General features: G+C 44.2%; 1 protein-coding gene across 6 annotated transcripts in view; it reads left to right on the top strand.

Moving 5' to 3' along the window:
* Positions 1–20,956, top strand: part of PBX2 (PBX homeobox 2) — a 68,408-nt gene that overhangs the window by 16,920 nt on the left and 30,532 nt on the right. For 2 of the 6 annotated variants that reach the window (XR_015742520.1, XM_026721260.2), the window contains exons 1-2: positions 4,270–4,900; positions 7,261–7,334. Coding sequence is in view for 4 of the 6 variants with exons in the window: in XM_026721260.2 (XP_026577045.1) it covers positions 4,695–4,900; positions 7,261–7,334 (280 nt within the window). In the remaining 2 variants the exon portion in view is untranslated. Of the gene's footprint in view, positions 1–4,269; positions 4,901–7,248; positions 7,335–20,956 lie in introns of those variants that run through there. The other 4 variants (XR_015742521.1, XM_087928534.1, XM_026721258.2 and 1 more) reach the window with 4 other exon arrangements.

The following is a 20,956-nucleotide window of genomic DNA, read 5'->3' as shown; positions in this document are numbered from 1 at the left end:
CCTGTGAATACTCAGCGTTGTCTTCAAAAGGAAAGGTATCAGAGGAGAAGATATCTTTACAAGCAGATAAGGATATAGAACTGACTTGTAAATGGACTAAGTTACTGAATGGATATATTTGTGAATGACATATGGACTGATTGACAATGTTTAAACTCTAATTGGATTAAACAACTATTTAAACTACAAACAGTGTTTGTCATCAGTGTGTGTAAACTCTAGGGCCCTTCCTCTCTCATTTGGCTGCCTGGCTTGACTGCTGCTGCACATTCTGTTTGGGGGTTTGTCCCCAAACACTAACACAGACTAAAGCTATAACCTTCTAACCCTGGGAGATTCTAGGCTGTGTCCCTACCCGGAACCTTTTCCTCTCTCCCTCAGCCAGTTGAGGACAGTGCAGTCTCATGTGCTGGGCCCCTCTCTGGAATGTGGTCCCTTCTCTCTGGAAAATTGCAGTGCTGTTGCCGATATTCCCTACTGCTATCTCTCATTTGCACATGGCATTACAGTGTTTGACTCATAAGGCCCAACATGGCTTGGGACTAAGATATTTCAATCACATGCCAGAAATGGTATAGGGTCCTGCTTGAGCAGGGGGCTGGACTAGCAGACCTCCAAGGTCCCTTCTAGCTTTATTCTTATTCTTATTCTTATTCTTAGTCTTAGTCTTAGTCTCAGTCTCAGTCTCAGTCTCAGTCTCATCCTTATCCTTACCCTTATCCTTGTCCTTATCCTATGATTCTATTCTGTTCTATCCTATCTTGTTGTTCTGTTGTTCTGACCTTGGCTTCACCAAACCACGAAGCGGACTCTTCGTCTGGACAAAACCCCTTTTATTTACGCTAATGTGAATTCCTCTCATTCCCATCTAGCCAAGTCCCGGCAAACAGTCTTTCAAGAGTGATTTACAATCATAGACCTTATCAAGCTTGGAGAGTTGCCAGGCCGATAGCTTCCAAGCACAATGCTATAGCACAGTGATTCTCAACCTTAAAGACTTTAAAATGAATGGACTTCAACTCCCAGAATTCCCCAGTAAGTTTAGCTAGCTAGGGAATTCTGGGAGTTGAAGTCCATCCATCTTAAAGCAGCCGAGTTGAGAAACATTGCTGTAGCAGAACATGCATGGCAAGGAGTCAGGAATAAATCTTTACCCTAATTAAATGAACTGTCTCCTGCAAACACCACTCCCCTTTCGCTCCTCTTTATTCCCTATGGGAGGGCCCATTCACTGTCTACCTGTGCCTTTACTTCCGAGTTGACCCTTGTTCCTTAACTGTTCCCTTCTTCTGGCAGCTCTGTGCATGTCCACATCGGGAACAGGCTCCCACTGTTCTTCTGCCCCACTGATCTCTGACTCTGAAGGCAGCTGATAACTGTCGGACAGCCCCGGTCCCATCTGTGCCTCCGATGCAGAGCACTTGTCAGAGCCTTCCACAGACTCCAGGACTGGTTCATGTTCCTCCCCAACCTCCTCACTGTCTGAATCTGCTGCCAGTTCTGCTGGCCATTGGTCAGCCACAACACCTATCCTATTTTCTATCCTCTCCTGTCCTCTCCTATTTTCTACCCCATGTTTTATCCTATCCTATCCTATTCTTTGCAGGAGCACTTGGCTCCCTTGGTATGGCTGTCCAAAATTAAGCGAAAGATATTCTGGAGACTTTTTAGAAATTAAATCTTCGGCGTCCATTATTTCAATATATTGTTTTGACACTGTTCTTACGTTGTTGTTTATTGTCTTACTTGGCTGTATTAAGTTACTTGGGTTGAGTTGCATATTTTATGATGTGGTGCAACCTGCAACTGAAGTGGAAGGAGCAGTTAAGAGACTAGCTAACCTGGAATTGCAGAAAGGGAGGAAATGACATAAAACAGACATTTCCCCCGCCCCGCACACCCTTGGAGTCCTTATTTAGTAGTTCTGTCTGGCAAGATTATTGAAAATAGGCAAGTAGCAATAAACGTACTGCTCTGATCAACTCTCTCATATTGTTCCGTTTCCGTGCACCTGACAATTATTTTGTAAGCTTTTGCTGTTCTAAGCTGCCAGGAAACGTCACATCCTAACATCCAAATCCTTTGTCCTCACAAGTTTTTTGAATCGGACGAATGCTACATGTGCTAGAAAAAACATGGGTCTGATTTGCATATATTGATATCCTAGACCTATCCTATTATCCTAGACTCATCAACCAGTCTTGTTCCTCTGCCTCCAGAAGGCTAGCGTTTATCCCCTTGGATTTAACATCTGCTTATAAAAACATGAAGATTTGAAATCTGATTTTTTTTTTTTACAATGATGAAAGCCATTATATAGAAAATTGCTAAATTTAATACCCAATATTTAATGTTGCGGTTCTTTTATGCTTGTATGGGATTGGGATGCCTTGTTTCAAATACACGTGAGTTTAGTGGACTTTATGCAGGTTTTTTTTAAATTTTGCTTTAGCAAACGTTTATCTTTATAGCTGCTTCGCTACTCTTACAAACTGGATTTAGGGCAAATGTTAAGCATATGATATTTTGGGGGGAATAGAAAAGAATATCTGCATATCTGTCTTGAACTGTGGAGTCTTTGGTGTTCTTTGAACTTGGTTGTTTACTTGCAAACTTCTCACCACCCAGCTAGGTAACATCATCAGGATGTTAACCAAGTGGAATTCTTTGCGGTTTTAGAAACAGCCTTCAAAACTACAGATGTTGCTTAGGTTTGTCTGGTCTGTAAACCATGATTAATACCTTCAGCGCTATGTGGACCGCTCAACTGTAATTTACCAAGTAAACTATGATTAAGCCAACTCCAGTTCTGTGCAATGTACAACCTCATAGTCCCTGGGCTGACACATCCCAGAAAGCCGTAATGTGTCTATTTCAGTTTGCGTGTCCATGGGGTAAAGGTCTCTCAGCCCAGTGATTACAGATGTAAAAACCATGGTTTACAGCTTACTTTTATTTATTATTATTATTTTTTTAAAAAAACACTATATGGGTGCGCATCTCACTGAATGCAACTTTGGGCGGTGTACAAGCAGCAATGAAAATTTAACAGAATAACAGAATTGGAAGGGACCTTGTAGTTCATCTAGTCCAACCTCCTGCCCAAGCAGCAGACTATGGCCTACACCATTTCTGAGAGACTGTCCAGTCTCTTCTTGAAAGTTTCCAGTGATGAAGCTCCCACAACTTCGCAAGGCAACTTCTGTTCCATGGGTTGATTGTTCTCGCCGTCAGAAAGTTTCTCCTTATTTCTAGGTTGAATCTCTTCTTGTTCAGTTTCCATCTATTATTCCTTGTCTGGCCTTCTGGTGCTTTGGAAAATAGCTTGACCCCTTCCTCCCTGTGGCAGCCCCTCAAATATTGGAAGACTGCCATCATGTCTCCCCTGGTCCTTCTCTTTATACTAGACTAACCAAGCCCAGTTCCTGCAACCGTTCGTTGTAATGTTTTAGCCTCCAGTCCCCTAATCATCCTGGTTGCTCTTCTCTGCGCTCTTTCTAGAGTCTCCACATCTTTTTTTTCTTTAATAGCGTGGTGCCATTCAAACACTTAAACGTAAATAAATAAAAGCCAGGCGGTTGGCAGAAGAGCATCCCTGTAACCGCCGCGTACCCGTACAAGCACCGCGCAGGCTCCCATTTCAACCTACTACACACACTTGGTTTGAAGTGTGCCTTTGATTTCAAAACGCAATTCACAAAGCCGTAGGCCAGCGCGACAAAACGGACCGAGTCCCCGGTTGGGTGGCTGAAGCAAAACTGTCCCCTTCCGAGCCAAAGCCAGCGCCACTCTTTCCGCAAAGAGCAGGTCCCTGTTTGGGGAGGCGCGCGCGCGTGTGTGTGTGGTGTGTGTGTGTCTGTGTGGTGTGTGTCTCTTTGGGATCTTCTGAGGCGGGAAGGCTTAGCGGGCGATCCCGAAAGATCCCCTTCCTAGATCGACCGTCCCTAGCGGGAAGGGGCAAGCGCGGAAAACGCGTTAAGCTCCGGGGCGCTCCAAGCCTTGCGCTCGCTCCCCGAGTGCGCAAAAGGGCCGCGCGGTTCCTCCGCTTCCTTTTCTTTCCGTCGGAGCGGCTTCTCCGCCTCCGGGAGGAAGCCGGCGGGCTCTGGAGGAGCAGCGGCTCTTGGTAGAGCGGGGCTGCTCGGCGGGTTCCCGGCGTTTTGCTTCTCCCAAGCCAGCGGAGGGCAGCAAATATAGATAAAAAGCACAGTTTGCGCCCCTCCGCCTGGGCGCACCAAGAGCAGGGGAGGAGGCGCCGAAGGAGGAGGAGGAGGAGATGAGAAAGAGAGGGGGGAGGAGGAGAAAGGAAGAAGCGGAGCTCCTCTCCTCCTTTTTCCTTCTCTTCTTTTCCCTCCCCCTTCTCAGCTCCTCCTCCTCCCTCCCTGCCTCCCTCCTCCAGCCCTTGTGCGGGACTCCATTTTCCAGTCCCAAAGTCTCCAAGGAAGGAGCCGTGGGAGCGCACTGCCAAGATGGACTAGCAGCGCGCCAGCCTTTTCTTTCCTCAGCGTCGCCCTTCCGTCTCGGGCGGCCGAAGCCGGAGCGCTCGCCCGTCCGCCCGCCGCCGGGGCTCGCTCGCTCGCTCGCCCGCCGCCCGCCCGCCAGCCAGCCCCGATCGCTTCCCTCGATCGCTCGCTCGCGGCTCGGCGTGGACGCGCGGGAGAGTGGGGGTGTGTGTGTGGGGGATCCCTTCGCCGAGCATGGATGATCCAGGCAGGCTGATCCAAGCGCGGGGGGCGGTGGGGATCGCGGGGCACCCCCCGGTCCAGGGGGTCCAAGCCATGACCCCCCACGCTCTCCACGAGCCCCCTTCGGATAACGGAGAGCCCCGGAAGCAAGATATCGGCGACATCCTCCAGCAGATTATGACCATCACGGATCAAAGCTTGGACGAAGCGCAAGCGAAGTTGGTTTCTCTTTCTCGAGTCTTTGGGCGGCCGGGGCGAAAGGGAGGGAGGGAGGGAGTGTATGTGTGTGGGGGGGAAACCGGGGGCCTGGAAAGTTGAGCCGGGTAGGGCTCCCTTTGTGTGTGCGTGCGGGAGAGGGGTGCAAACTTTTCCCACAAAGCCTCGCCGAGTTGTCGAAACTGGGGACCTGGAAGGCCCTGCGGGTGGATTTGCCGGCTCGCCTTCCCCGCGAGGTTTTTATTATTATTATTATTTTGCCTCGAGTGGCTGGTTGGAAAAGAGCGCCGGGTGGGAGACTTTGGAAAATCCAGGAGTGGGACGGGATTCCCGACCCAGGCACTTTGAGGGGGGTGCCCTGAATAACCTGGCCGTGATCGGCTCCTGGAAGCCAAATTCGCCTTTGGGGCAGAAAGTAGAAAGGGAAGTTCTGGAGAAGGAGATATTCTTTAAAAAAGGGGGGCGGAGAAATGTGGGCTTTGCAAAGAAAGGGGTCACTTTTGAGGTACTTGATGGGTGTGGGGGGAGTTTCGTCCCAGCTTGGCAATGCAGAGCAAGTTTTGATTTTTATTTATTGTTGGGAAGAGGTGAGAGGGGTTCGTGGTAGGAGGCATAAAAAGAACTTGATTAACAAGCAAACGTGCAAGGGATATTGGGCCTTCTGGATCTGGCATTCAGGATACAAAGAGGGAACTATATCCGGAGATGCTTTGGGCTTTACATGCAAATCTGTGTGGGCAAACTGATTTGCAGTAGAAAATATTTGCAAAAGCAAAAACAGCTGTCGGTTTGAGGAAAACTGTAAGAGAGGATTTAAATACCCATATAAAAATTCAGTGGATCTGTCTGAAACAGCGAGAGAAATAGGGATTGAACCCTTAGCACTAAAGATCTAAGAGCTGATTAGGGGAAAAAAAGGGGGATTCTCTCCCCAAATTAACCATTCATACTCTTTTCACTTCTTGACTTTCCGCACAATTTTAGTATTGATAATTATACTCAGTAATTTTTTGCATTTGTACCTTCTGATCTGGAGTGCAACACTGGCTTGGTATTAAGGTTGCAACTTCTGAATTTTTAACTTTGGGTGGATTCAGGTTGTGGTTTTCTTTTAAAACTAGTTTATTTCCTGATAGTCTTTAAAGAGCCATTGTTTTGTGATGTTGCTGGGTTTTTTGCCAGGCAGGGCTACTGAGATGTGTTTTGATGTTGTGTGTGAAGAGCTTTGTATTACATTAGTTTGCTTCAGAAGATGGATTTCAGTTCCTGGAAGGTATTTGTTTTTCAATTAGAATTGTTGCTGTGAGTGGAAAGTACTCAGGCTATACTACTTAACTCTTGTGAGGTGCCAGCCAAAAAGAAGGAATATGGTATATTTGGATGGTTCCTCAAGGGTGCATTTTAGTAAGACTTGTGGCTTTGTGTCTGTTAAATCTAATATGACTCTATAGTAAATTGAATAGCAGGCTCTGCATGAGGTGTTTTTATGTGGAATTGCTGGGCGCTGAAGCTTGTAAGACTCCAAAGAGGCTTTTGCTTTTAAGATTTTAGTTAGGATGGCAAAAGTTGTGTTTTAGTGTGGAAGGTTCATAATTTTCACTCCATTTTGGGGATACAGTAATAAAAGATTAGCCCTTTGCTGTTTTACTTAAAGATGTATTTGTATGCATCAATGTTATCTAGGATTCAGGTCTTAGTTCTCTTTCTAGGTGGTGTTAATTTACAAAAAAAAAAAACCAATTACAATACTTTGTGTATTGGGTTACTCTTTAGAAGTGGGGTGAATTGTGTATGCAAAATGGAGAATCTTATTTCATGGAGGGTCCTTTTGTAGCAGGAAGAAGAGTATTTGCATGTGTGTGTGTGTGTGTGTGTGTGTGTGTACATATACATACATACATACACACAGACACACACACACAATTAAATCAGGCAGAAAAATGGATTAAAAACATCAAAGCTTCAACAAACACACAAACTTCGGACTGGTGTATAGTCCTGGCAGGCAATGAGTATAGAGTTTATTATTTTGTGGTTTTGAAAAAGTTCTTGAAAGAAAAAGTTCTCCCATTTCACTGCCCGTGGAACATTGTCCCATAATTTGGATAAAAATGTTCCATAATGAAAGGAAATGCATGTGGTTTTTTTTTTTTTTTCATTGCTGGGGAAATCCGGATGTTGGAATTATATTGGGAATTGCTGGGGGGGGGTGTGGAACGGACTCTGCTAGACGTGGATGAATCTTCATCCGAGCGAGGCCTGTGAGCGATGATGGACACGAAGGTTCTCCCTTTCCTTGAAACCACAGAAAAGGAACCAAATGGCTTTATCTTCTCTCTTTCTTCCACTGTTTCAACTGCAGGAAACACACGCTGAATTGTCACCGCATGAAACCGGCTCTCTTCACCGTTCTCTGCGAAATCAAAGAAAAAACAGGTATTGTTTGGGTCGAGGGGTGGATTGCTGCATTTCTAAGCAAACCTGCAAAGGCATTATTATTTCGACCTGTTAGGAAAATGCCGCTTCTATTTTTTTTTCCCCCCCCCTTGGGAATTCAATGGTTTGGGGTTCCGAGAATGGGGTGTGTGTGAGAGAAAGAAGAGATGGGTATTTTCTCTCTAGAGGCCTTGCCGTTTCTACGCCATCTTGACGCTGGCGTGTCTGGAATTTCTTTGCCGTCTGCCTGGTTTTCTTTCTTGTTTCTTTATCCTCCCGCCTTCCTCCTCTGCGTCCTTCTTCCTTAAACCCCGTTTGGCGGGGGGGTGGCTTTGCGGTCTGGAGGGGGAAAGGGGTGCCTCTCGCTTTTTTTGTGTTTGTCAATCTTGCTTGGAAAAACGGGCGAGAAGCCGCTGAAAACACCTGGATCTTTTGTCTGCAAGAATCACCAACCTCCTTCCCTCCTCGGTGGGTTGGTGGGAACGTGTTTTGTCTCCCTTGCTTCGATTGTCAACATTGACCCTGATTTGAGGAACGTTTGCAGGACTGGATGGATGGAGAGAGGGTGCGAGTGGCTTAAGGATACTCGGGTAGTGATTGTGCAAGTGAGAGAGGGGGAGAAATGGTGTTTCTCCAGCTGTTTGCATTTGCACTTTCCCTAGATTAAAAAGTGAAAGAGCAGGGGAGGATTAGGGAAAGGGATTAAGGGAAGGGAAAGGATCAGCTTTCCAAGTTGTCAGGAGAAGTTCATCTAAGCCACCGAGATCCGGGCCTCTCTGGCAGCCAAAATAGGAAAATAAATCTCAGAGATGTGTAGTCTGTGAATGATATTATATATGTGTTGCTACATGATTTTACTTCAGAGAATGGATCCAGTGAGTGGTTCTCACCTCATTCTTAGTAGACTCCTATCGCGGGGGGGCTTCACTGCTGAGTGTTCTGACTTTTGGGGGGAAGGGAGGGGAGGAGAATATTGCTATTTCTGGAAGTTGTTTTGTAAGTGGAGGTGGGAGAGAGAGAGAGAGAGAGAGATCACAGTGAATCTCAGTCTGCAGCTTGTTTTTAGCTGGGATCTGGGTCAGAATGTTTGCAAGGGTTTAAGATTATTGCTCTGTGTTAGTGATCATTCTGAAGGTGGCTAGCTTCTTGCAAACTAAACCTGGTTAGTTAGAAAGAGTAAGGGGCTCCATATCTGGGCTATAGAATTCCAGATGATCCCTGGATGCAAGACCAGAGAAAGTGGGAACTCACCCAGATTATTGCAGGCCAAATATGAAGCTAATGGAAACATATACATATATTATTATTAATAATTGTAAGCTGCCCAGAGTTACCTTGAGGTAAGATGGGCCGCCTATAAATTTTATAAATAAATAAATACTATGATGGTTTTACCAGTGTTTCTATCGATACTGTATATTACCAATATTTCTACTGAAATCTGATTTCCTTGTCAATGTTCTTTTATTGATTCTTAGTTTATACTGCACAGTTTTATCGTCTTTCTATTTTTTTCTTGTTAACATGTTTCTAGAGCTCTATTTACTTAGAATACCCTTCTAACGTATCTGATAAAGTTACTGATAACGTTACATCGCAATAATCAATCAATTAACTCAAAGGTGCCACTGAATTGAAAGGGGCTTTCTTTCTGCCCAGTAAACACATGTGTGCCATTGGTGTTTTAAGTTTGCTGCCTTTACTTATTTGTAAAATAGCGGGAATATGGAAGATTAATTTAAATTTAAGATTTGGATTAAAAAGGACTATGCAGTCTAAACTGCAGAATTACAACTTTACATTTATGCCTGTGTATCATTCTGTCTGGATCTGTAGCTGCATATATATCCCAATTGTACATGTGGTATTTTGGTTGTATTTTTATCCAGCATAAAAATACCAAGGTGACCTTGAATTGCTAGTACAGCTCATACCACTTAAAAAGATTCCACCCTCTAGACCAGGGGTCGCCAACCTTTTGGACCTCAGGGACCACCAAACTCATAATTTTAGATCCCAGGGACTACTAACTGGTTCTGTGGGCATGGCCTAATTTGTGGGTGTGGCTTGGTGGTCATGTGACTGGCTGGGCATGGCTTGTATGTAAATATTATAAATATTTATATAAAAATTGAATTTTTTATTTTAAAAAAGAGCAACTTTTACCCCAAATCAGGCAAAGCAGGCAGGCAGATTGAGTTGCTCACAGAATCACAGATTCATTCAGAGATCTATCTGCCATTAGCTAGCTCAGTCTGTCACATAAAATTTGCTTGCAAGCAAACTCACAAAATTAACTCACAACACACCAGGCATGTAAAGATTGGATTCTTTATTTAAAAAAAGAGCAACTTTTACCCAAAATCAGGCAAAGCAGGCAGATTGAGTTGCTCACAGAATCATTCAGTGATCTATCTGCCATTGGCTAGCTCAATCTCTCAAATTTGCTTGCCGTGAATCTGCACTGAATTTGCTTGCAAGCAAACCTTCAGTCCTAAGGGAGGTTGGGGCTGTGCTGAGCCGAAGATCTAAAGACTAGCTAGAAAGCAAGAAATCCAACCATTTCCTTCTTCCTAGCTAATCTAAATCTCCCGGCAGAGCAGAACAGATGATGGTTGGGAAAAGGAAAAAAAGGCACTTTAGCAGGCAAGTTTACCGGGTAAGGAGTGAGTGGGTGGGGAGGGTTCCTGTGGGCGGCTCGCAGCCTGGATTAATTGTTTTGGGGGGGTGCTCTGGGGGTGAGATTTCTCTGTGGCCCACCAAAATTTTCTCCTGGCCCACCGATTGGCGACCGCTGCTCTAGACGAGAAGGCAGTTCAACTTGGTGGTTAAAGGCAGTGAAGTAGAAGCTGGAGTGACTCTGTAACCTTGCCTCAGACACAAAACCAGCTGGGTGACTTGGGCCTCTCTCCCTCTTCCCGCCCTCTCCTTCCCTCTCTCTCCATCTCTCTCTGTCTCCTTCTCTGTCTCCCCCTCTCTTTCTCTTCCTCTTTCTCTCTTATCTCTCCCTCCCTCTTTCTCTCTTCTCTCTCTCCCTCTCTCTCTCACCCACTCTCTCATTTTCTGCCTGTCTAATTCTCTCCCTCCCCTCTGAGCCTTAGAAAGAAAAAGACAAAGAAATTACCATTTTTGAAAATGTTGCCAAGAAAACTGCTGGGACTTGCAAGGACTATGAGTTAAGACTGATTTAAAGGCTCCCCACCCTCCCCCCAAAAATCCCACACCTGCAAAAATCTGCCTGAGAATTCTAGGTATGTCAGCTAATTTCTCAAACTCTGCAACTTTAAGATGGATGGACTTCAACTCCCAGAAATCCCCAGCCAGCATATCTTAAAAGTTACTGAGTTTGAGAAACACTCATCCCGAACAATGCTAAGTTAGAGATGACTGTTTTATAGAAATACACTATAAAATTTAGAATAATACTTTCAGGCAAGCGCTATAGTTTGTTTCAGTGTGCATTCCCTCCAAAATCAGTGAAATTAAGAAAAATTTAAATGAATAGTACTCTAAGTCAAAAATAACTTAATTTTAAAAATTGTGTCTCTCTCAAATCAAGCTGAACTCCTGGTGGTTATGTGGGGTGGTTGTGTGCGATTTAATGTAATCACTCTCCATATATTTTATTGTTTTCACTTTGGGGGTTTATTATGCATTTAAATTTGGCACTGTAATCAGGACTTTTGAAAAACCACATAAGCTGTCTGGTTTTAAGCTGTTCAGTTTAGATCAACATTTGCAAGAAGGAAAAGAGCTAAGGATTATAAAATTTGGGGAACATGTATTATTTGCCTCTTTCAGGTTTTTTGAATGTTTGCAAAAATAAGCTCCAGTATATAAAGAGAGCCTGAATGAATAGCAATGAATTGTAGTCCTTGTCTTTGATAAATTTCATCAACTAAATCTTCCTAGGTGCATTGTTCCATTGTGAAAAAGTCACTACCTTAACCCCACTTCAACCAATTCAGCTGATTCGTTTTAAAGGGATAACTAAGACCAATTGGGTGAGTTATTAAAAATCAATCCATAAGCACAATGTACAACAGTACAAAAACCCAGAACAGCATCCAGAGATCTGCTGGTTTCTCTTATTTCGAATAAGTCAGGTTACATGACTTAGCCATTAAAAAAAACAACAATAAAAATGGAAGGAATGAGGCTGTAGTTCAAGGGAAGGCCATGCTCACGGAGAAGAACGTTGATGCTCATCAAGTTTCTCCCCTCAGTGATCTTCAAGATTTATGGAGGAATATTCTATAGATAGATGTGTTTTGTTTGGCAGAAATCAAACCACCCTAAAAGGTGTCCATTAGCAAGAAAGGAAGTGCTATTGCCAGGTTTTCTGGATGTTTTCCTACTTGTGGAAGATGTCATAAGTTGAAGAAAGAATGACTCCTGCTTTGTCTCAGAGAATTCCACAGGAGAACTTCTCAAGGACATATTGAACTTGAAGTATGAGTGGATCAGGCTGCAAGACAAAGATGATGATGATCTCCAGAACACAGGTAGTTCTCAACTTATAACAGTTCTTTTAGTGATGTTTGAAGTTACGGCAAGAGTTAAAAAAAAAGTGACTCATGACTGTTCTTCACACAACCATTGCAGCATCCCCACTCATATTTATGATGGGTTCCCACCTTTCACAACCTTCCGATCAGCGAAGTCAACAGGGATGCTGGATTTTAGCGTGGCTTGCCTGCTGAGTTGTAAAGATAGTGTATTACTCACTTTAAAAAACAGTGGCAAGAAAAGTTGTAAAATAAGGCAAAACCCAGTTGACAAATGTCTCACTTAACAACCGAAATTTTGGGCTCAATTGTGGTTGCCACACTATAAAAAAAGATGTTGAGACTCTAGAAAGAGTGTAGAGGAGAGCAACCAGGATGATGAGGGGACTGGAGGCTAAAACATACGATGAATCGTTGCAGGAACTGGGCCTGGCTAGTCTAGTGAAGAGAAGGACCAGGGGAGACATGATAGCAGTCTTCCAATATTTGAGGAAGGGGTCAAACTGTTTTCCAAAGCACCAGAAGGCCAGACAAGGAATAATGGATGGAAACTGAACAAGGAGAGATTCAACCTAGAAATAAGGATAAATTTTCTCACAGAACATCAACCAATGGAACAGCTTTGCCTTCAGAAGTTGTGGGAGCTTCGTCACTGAAAGCTTTCAAGAAGAGACTGGACTGCCATCTGTCAGAAATAGTGTAGGGTCTCCTACTTGGATGGGGGTGGGGTTGGACTAGGTGACCTACAAGGTCCCTTCCAACTCTGTTGTTCTGACTACCTGTATAAGCAAATCTAAAACACATGGGGCATCTTGGAACAGCCTAAGCAAAAATCCCAATCAGACTAGTAGAACCAAAACCAAGAGGCTCATGCTAGAAAATTCTTAGCATTCACACGAGACTTCAGCCATTTTTTAGAATTCATTGGGAATTGAAAGGGAAGGTTAGTTGGAATTTGGGGGGAATGTTGAAAGATGAAGAATGCAAATAGCTATGGGAATAGCTTGTCCTTGAGTCAGGATTTTCCTGTAGCCTTCAGGTTAATCCCAATGGGCAAGTCCAGTACCGATAAGAGTATTGACACCTCTTTCCATTAAATCCGGGTGGTGGGGTGGTTCTAGATCCACTTGAGTTTGCAATTGCAGGTTGTCCTTGAGTTATGACAGTAATGGGGTCTGTCCATCGCAGTTGTAATTTATGATGTTTTTTAAGTGGGCTGGTCAAGTGATCGACTATACAGGTAATCCTCGGCTTAACGACAACAATTCAGCCCCAGATTTTTGTGGCTAAGTGAGACATTGGGTAAGTGAATGTTGCCCCGTTTTACAACCTCTCTTGCCACAGTTGTTTACGTGAAGCACTGCCGTTGTTAAATTAGTGACACAGCTGTTAAAGTGAATCTGGCTTTCCCATTGGCTTTGCTTGCCAGAAGGTTGCAAAAGCGGATCACATGACACACACACACCCCCGGGACAATAGAACCGTCATAAATATGAACCAGCTGCCAAGTATCTTTAGATGCGATCACATGACCATAGGGAGGCTGCAGCAGTCGTAAGTGTGAAATACGGTCCTAGATCACATTTTTCAGAGTTCTAATTTTGAACGGTCACTAATGTCAGCGTTCCAGAAAACCATTCCAACCAATAACTCCCAAGACAGACATCTTCTCAAAGGTTCCTTTTTATTTTGGATAGTAAACTGATGCACAACTGTGGAATCCCGAATCTGAAAGTTCTGGGCTTCCTTGCAATAAGTAAAAACTACAAATCCACCCCTGCACCCATCATCACATCACATGGCCCAACCACCATCCGTCCCAAGTTAAGACTTCCTCTCACTTACGTGCAAAACAACCTGACCTTGAATCAGAAAAAGAATGTTATTATGTCCAGGGGTGGGATGCTACTGGTGCTGCCCGGATCTATAGAACCGGTAGCTCTGAAGAACAGCAGACACAGAACTGGTTCTGTGTTGGCTGCTGTTTGGCTCACCCACCCGCCCGGGCTCTTACCTGATCTTTATTTCCTCCTTTTTCAACCTCAGCTGCTTTGCGCGGCACAGCTGAGGTTGAAAAAGCAGGGGAAAAGTGGCTTTTCAAACGCTGTGCACCTGCGCGCAGCGCTTTTCAGCTGTCTGGGCGACACAGCTTAAGGTCTTCTAACACGCGCACAAAACGTAGTCACCGAGCTGGTAGTAATGCCAGTTGAATCCCACCCCTGATTATATCTAACTAGATACACTTCAATATATTCCCTCTCCCACTTTCCCAGACTCAAATGGGGCAGCATGGGAGCATCGGACCTCAATATGGTTTCCAAAGCAGACAACTAAATGAACTGTTGTAAGTTGAGGACTTCCTGTATAACGTTTCTTAAAGATGTGTTAGCTGTGTGGAAAAACTTTGAAGAAAGTCTTTTCTCACCTAGAATGGGTTCCACGATCAATGGCGGAAACAAGGCATTATTTATTTATTTTTAAGAGTTCCACCACCGGTAGTCCTCAACTTACAACCATAGTTGAACCCAAAATATATGTTGCTAAGGGAGACATTGGTTAAGTGAGCTTTGCCCCATTTTATGACTTTTTCTTGTCATTTGTTAAATGAATCGTGGCAGTTGTTAATAATCTGGTCGTTAAGTGAAACGGGCTTCCCCATTGACTTTGCTTGCCAGAAAGGTTACAAAAGGGATCACATGACTCCACCCCAGGACACTGCAACTGGTGTAAATATATGCCAGGTGTCCCAAGTTTCGATGATGTGGCCACGGGGACACTAAAACGGTTGCAAGTGTGAAAACGGTCATAAGTCACTTTTTTTTCAGGGCGGTTGTAACTTTGAACGGTCACTAAATGAACTGTTGTTAAGTCGAGCACTACCTGCAGTTCCTCGTTCTAGGCAAAGTCAAGGCACATGCCTTAACTTTTAAGTTTGTAGAGATGCTGGAACATTTGAGGGCTCAGGTAGGAATGTCCTGTCTTGAAAATTAACTATGGAAGGTAGTTGAGAATCTCACCTGTATTGATAAAGGAGAATATTTGTAGCTTGGGATTGACCTGAGGGGGCCCTTGGCGCTCTCTGAGCTTGCTTGTTTTCTGGCAGACATTTCATTACCGAAACTAGGTAACTAGCTAGATCAGTGGTGGCTAACCTTTTTTGGCACTGAGTGCCGAAACAGGAGTGTGTGCATGCACACGTGCCCAGTGGAAACCGGAAGAGTAGCTCCCTGACGCACATGCAGGAGCGCCGGAAACAGGAAGCATAGCTCCCGGTGTGCTCATGGGCGCCAGCCACCTTGTCTTCTGGTTTTGAACACACATGCGTGCACAGACCAGCTGGCCGGTGCTCCAGTTTCTGGTGCTCCTGCACGTGCAAAGAACGCGGAAGAGCAACGGGCGACGGCTGGCGTGCCCAGAGAGATGGCTCCGTGTGCCACTTCCAGCACACGTCGCACAGGTTCGCCATCATGGAGCTAAATGTTCCTTAGTTTGGGTAATGAAACCTCTGCAAGAAAACGAGCAAGTTCAGAGACTACCGAGGACCCCAGATAACAGATAATCAGAGTTGGAAGGGACCTTGTAGGTCATCTAGTCCAACCCCCTGCCCAAGCAGGAGACCCTACATCATTTCTGACAGATGGGAATCCAATCTCTTCTTGGAAGTCTCAAGTGATGGCGCACCCACAACTTCCAAGGGCAAGCTGTTCCATTGGTTGATGTTCTGTGAGAAAATTTATCCTTATTTCTAGGTTGAATCTCTCCTTGTTCAGTTTCCATCCATTATTCCTTGTCTGGCCCTCGAGTGCTTTAGAAAACAGCTTGACCCCTTCCTCTCTGTGGCAGACCCTCACTAATCTCACCTGTAAATATTATCATGGTTTTCTTATCTGGTGATTCCTCATCTGGACTCTTTGTTCGCCTTTTACCTTTATGATTAATTGCGCAGCAGCACTGGGGATTCGTTGGAAATACACGTCTAATCCACCATAGCTATTTTATACAACAAATGTGGCAAACCCTTTGCACTGCTTAATCCTTTCCCTTTTAGTATTAAACTGGTTACGGGCCTCACAGTTTTATGAAGTGTAATTTTAGTATAGTAGACCATGTGTACATTGACAGACTGGATTTTATCATAGATTTTATCTGTTGCTTATTATTTTATTCTAGAATTTTTAATTGTATATTTACTGAGTGTTTTTATTTCTTCTAGTCTCTGTAATAAATTGAATTGAATTGATTCATTTAAAAGTCAGGTATCCATTCACAACTCCATTGAGGGATTGTAAATATGACCAGCAAGGCTGCCTTCTTCGCTTCTGCCTCTCAATCTGTGTTGGAGAAGAAGGTGACTTTTTGTGATTCTGACCCAGATCCATGGACCTCAGCCAGATTGCTATGTGGGGAGCCTGGCATGGAAGGACATTTTTTTTCTTCCAAGTCAAAGGGGAGAAGAAGGAATAAGTTCTAGATCGGGAGTCTCCAAACTTGGCAATATTAAGACTTGTGAGCTTCCAACTCAACTTGTGGAATTGACTGGCTGACTAGGGAATTCTGGGAGTTGAAGTCTACAAGACTTAAAAGTTGCCGAGTTTGGGGACCCCCCCCCCCAGTTCTGGATTAAAAGCACCCGGGGTTAAAAGTCACCCTGATTCTCTGTTAAAATCCTGATACAGATCGACTTGGGCCCCTGGAGTAGAAGTGATAGTTTCCTTCAGAAATGGTGTCACGTTTGGTTTGGGCCCTGAAAGGGCAGTTAAAAACCAGTCATCTTTAAATGGTGTCTATTTTGCTCTGGGGGTTTCTGCTTTGTTATTACGTCGTCCTCTTCCGTTGCTTGTCTTTTGTACGTTTTATGATCGCTGCGTTGTTGCAGATGTGGGCCCAGTTCTATTTTGCTGTAGGCTACCACAAAGTCGAGTAGTGGCATGCAAATTAAAACCATATTATCAAGTGTACAAATCAGTTATAATATATCTGGGCTTGTTGGGCGTACGTGCCAAGTCAGGATGTACAGTATATTATTTCCGCCCCTCTTACTTTATGACGTTAATTAGGCATACTTTTATTTATTGATTTGAATCTTCCCCCATGCCTTCTTGGGTGCCCTCTAGGCAGTCTAGTGCCTGGCCTCACCCTTGCCAAATCCACGGGACGGGATGTACTTTCCTGAAGACTCCCTGGCAGAAATTATCCTTACTGGGCCAAGAAGTAGGAAAAAATCGCTCGTAATTTTGCATAACTGTACTGCTTTGTATTCCTCAAAGCAACATAGAGATCTTCTTCTCCATGCCTGTGTATTTTCGGAGTTGTTCTCTGTATAGTCTCATGTTGAAGCAGTCGCCAGGTAACCATAGTCAATCTAACATTAGAAGTGAGCCGGCAAAGAGAATATGTCTTTCTTGAATATGTCAACAAAGAATATGTCTTTGAAAGATAACGATAATCCTCAACTTATGACCGGTTGCTTAGTGACGGGTCAAAATTATAATGGACCTCCCAAAAGCTATTTAGGGCCCAGTTTCAAGCTTACAATGCCCCCCCCCCAAAAAAAAGACCCTGTGATTACATTTTGGGTATTTGGGCAACCAGCCCACATTTAACAGTGGTTTCTAGTCTCCTGGAGTCACATGATTGTGGTTGATGATATTTTTGTGGGAAACCAGCATATATTTCCGGTTTCTGGCAAAACCTGGTGCATAGCATGCAGTGAGTTTGTTTAATGACCGCAGCATTTGTTTAACGGCTTAATGGCCACCACAAAAATAGGTCATAAATTGGGCTGGTCATGCAACGGCCCTTTTTACAACTGTCATGACTTACAACCGTAATTTCCAGACTGAATTATGATTGTAGGTTGAGGACTATTTAGTAACATGTCATATTAGAAATATCTGGCTCTAGAAAGGGTTCTTTCCCAAACTTTAGAGATCCCCAAGTGGAAGACCCTTGGTTGGGCAGGTCATTGAAAGGTTGCTGTAAAATGACTTTTGATCAAGGAGTAACCAGCCTTGAGGAACTTTGGGGGTGTTAAATTTGGAAAATGTGAGGGTGTACGTTAATGTCCTCTAGAACAGTGGTCGCCAACCAATGGGCCAGAGACCCCTGGTGGTCCGTGAGAAAATTTCAATGGTCCACAGAGAAATGTCATCCCCAAAGCACCTCCCAAACAATTAATCCAGGCTGCACGGGAACACAAGGCTGTGCTGCCAACATGGCCCGCGGGAACACAAGGCTTGCATTGCGAACAACATGAGGTAGTGAGCGGAGGAAGGGAACTTGCCACACTTGCCACACATGCCTGGCCTAGCCACCGGGCTGCTTCTTTCCGCTTCTTTCTTCTTCTGCTTTTGGCTGCAGGCAAGGAAAGCAGCAAAAGTATTTCTTTCTCTCCCCAAACTCCGCCAGAAATGAGTCTTTGGGACCCTGCAAGGCATCCTGCTCTAAGAGGCTGCGCTGGCGTGACAAGTCTCAAAAGACTCATTTCTGGCAGAGTTTGGGGGAGAGAAAGAAAGACTTCTGCTGCTTCTGCTGCTTTCCTTGCATGAAGCCAAAAGTCTCTCTCTTTCTCTCACCCCCTGAGAATGGAGCTGGAGACGGTATCCTGCGATCCCCAAAAAAGAATTATCAATTGGTAGGAAAACAGGGTGGGGAATTTCCTGCAGACTTTTGGGGGGATTTTCCCAGGATATCCCTGGTCCGTGGGATTTAAAATTATGAGTTTGGTGGTTCCTGAGGTCCGAAAGGTTGGCAACCCCTGATTTAGAACAATGTTTCTCAACCATGGCATTTGAATATGCGTGGACTTTAACTCTTAGAATTGCTCAGGTACCGCCATGCTGGATGAGGAATTCTGGGAGTTGAAGTCCAACATCTTCCATTTGCCAAGATTGAAAAACACCGCTCTAGAATATTTACTATGCCCTAAAGCCCGTCTATGTTTTGAAACATTTTATGAGCAGGTGCGTGTACTTCTAAAGAAAGCAGTCAGTATGAGGAGCAGTCCCAAGTCACTTTTTTTTAGTGCGGTCGTAACTTTGAACAGTCACCGAACGAACAGTTGTAAGTTGAGGTCTAACTGTACCTTTGTCTATTCTCAAGTTCTAATTCTTTGAGGTGGAGGAACCTGGCTTGGTAGACCAAAGATCTTGGCTTGGCATGCAGCAAAGCCTGCTGTTGCTTTCTTTAATTTCTCTCTGTTACCTGTTACAGCTCTAAGACGTGCTAGTCTTGGCAGTTTGAAATTTCAGTATTTATTTCTACAAGATCTTTTAAAAACCTGAAGACTCGTGGAAGAATCTTTTTCCTCATGGAAGTGACTCCTCCCACTTTTATTTCTGGAAAAAGTGGCTTTATTACAGGTAGCGCTCGACTTAACAGCCAACATTTCTGTTGCCCAGTGAGACAGTTGTTCAATGAGTATGGCCCCCATTTTACTATCCTTCTTGTTATGGTCGTTAAGTGAATCACTGCAGGTGGTTAAGTTAGCAAGTTGTGGAACGAATCTGGTTTCCACTTGGACTTTGCTTTCCAGAAGGTTACAAAGGGGCACCATAAGACCCCAGGGCACTGCAACTGTCATAAATATGAGTCGGTTGTTAAACATCTGAATTTTGATTATGTGACTGTGGGGATGTGCAACAGTTGTGTCAAAAACAGTTGAAGGTCGCTTTTTTCAGTGCCATGGTCACTAAATGGGCTGTTGTAAGTCGAGGTCTACCTGTATTGCGTCTAGAAGTACCACATTCTTTAGATTATGAACATTTGAGCAGCTTCCAGAATCTTAAATATTAATATTCTTTTATTAGAAGTATCTTAAACAAGTTTGAGTTTTCAGAACACCCTTATAAAAGTAAAGAAAACAGCAGTGGGTATATTGTCATGTTATACTGTATTTCTAGTATTTTATGACACTGAGATATTTATATACTAGGAGTCTCCAAGTTGGCAATTTGTCGACTTCAATTTTCTGAATTCCTCAGCCAGCCATACTGGCTGGGGATTTCTGGAAATTGAAGTCCATAAGTCTTAAAGTTGCCAAGGTTAAAAAACACTGCTATATAGCACTAAAACTCTCGTTCTGTAACCTTCAACTCGGCAGAACAGTGTATCATAGGACTAAAGTTTTTCAACCATGATACCTCAAGTGGGCCAACTTACAGAGCATATCCAAAATATGGGACCAGTGACTCTCGTGGAATTGAAATTTGGCCAGTGGTATGAAGCAAGTTATGACATAATGCAAAATATTGCAAAATATTTCCTGTGGCCAGTTCTTAATATATGATGTGCTGTACCAGAGTTCCCCAACTTTTTCGGATTGGTGGCCTGGACTGGGGCAAGAGGGGATGATTTTGTGAGAGGGGCAAGCTCGTGTGTATGCACAAGTGCCTACGACATTCACAACAATGCTCATGTGAAAGGGGCCGCAAGCGTCCGTGATAACGCTCCCACGATTGGGACCATGTGCGTGTGTGGAGGTGCATGCACCGGCCGATCCTCCCCCCCATGGCCCAGTGGAAATTAGCTCATGGCCCGGTAGTGGTCCATGGACCAGAGGTTGGAGATCCCTGTGCTATATAGTTTATTGTAGGCTGTTTTCAAGGCAGACACATTTCTGAATGTTTCCCTGAATTTTTAAGATCCTGTTTCCCTGAAAATAAGACCCAACTGGAAAACAAGCCCTAGCATGATTTTTCAGGACGCTCATAATATAAACCCTACCCTGAAAATAAGCCCCAGTTAAGATTGTTGGCCAGACGGATGCATTTGGAACTGTATTGTCCCCAAAATAAGTCCTAATGCGTCTTTTGAAGCAACAATTAACATAAGACCCGGTCTTATTTTCGGGGAAACACGGTATACATTAAGCTCTGCCATTGATGAAGGCCAATATCGAGAGATTTGGTAAGGAAATATCTCCAAAACAATGACCTCACAGGTCACGAGTTGTCCAGTATTTAATAATAGCAGCATTGCAAACAAAATTTACTCCCGTGGTGTTTCCTCCCCTCCCCCCTTCTCCTCTGGGATGTGCTTGGCTTCCTCCCAACTTGGCACTGGACTTGATAGATGTTCTTCTCTGGAGTTGAAGCATTGTGTTTCAGTCCTCGG

Source organism: Pseudonaja textilis, chromosome 2, assembly GCF_049901715.1.
Source record: "Pseudonaja textilis isolate UNSWEBS1 chromosome 2, rPseTex1.2, whole genome shotgun sequence".
In the NCBI taxonomy this organism is placed as follows: Eukaryota; Metazoa; Chordata; class Lepidosauria; order Squamata; family Elapidae; genus Pseudonaja; species Pseudonaja textilis.
The sequence above is the reverse complement of the archived record's forward strand: the minus strand, read 5'-3'. Positions and strand labels throughout refer to the sequence as shown.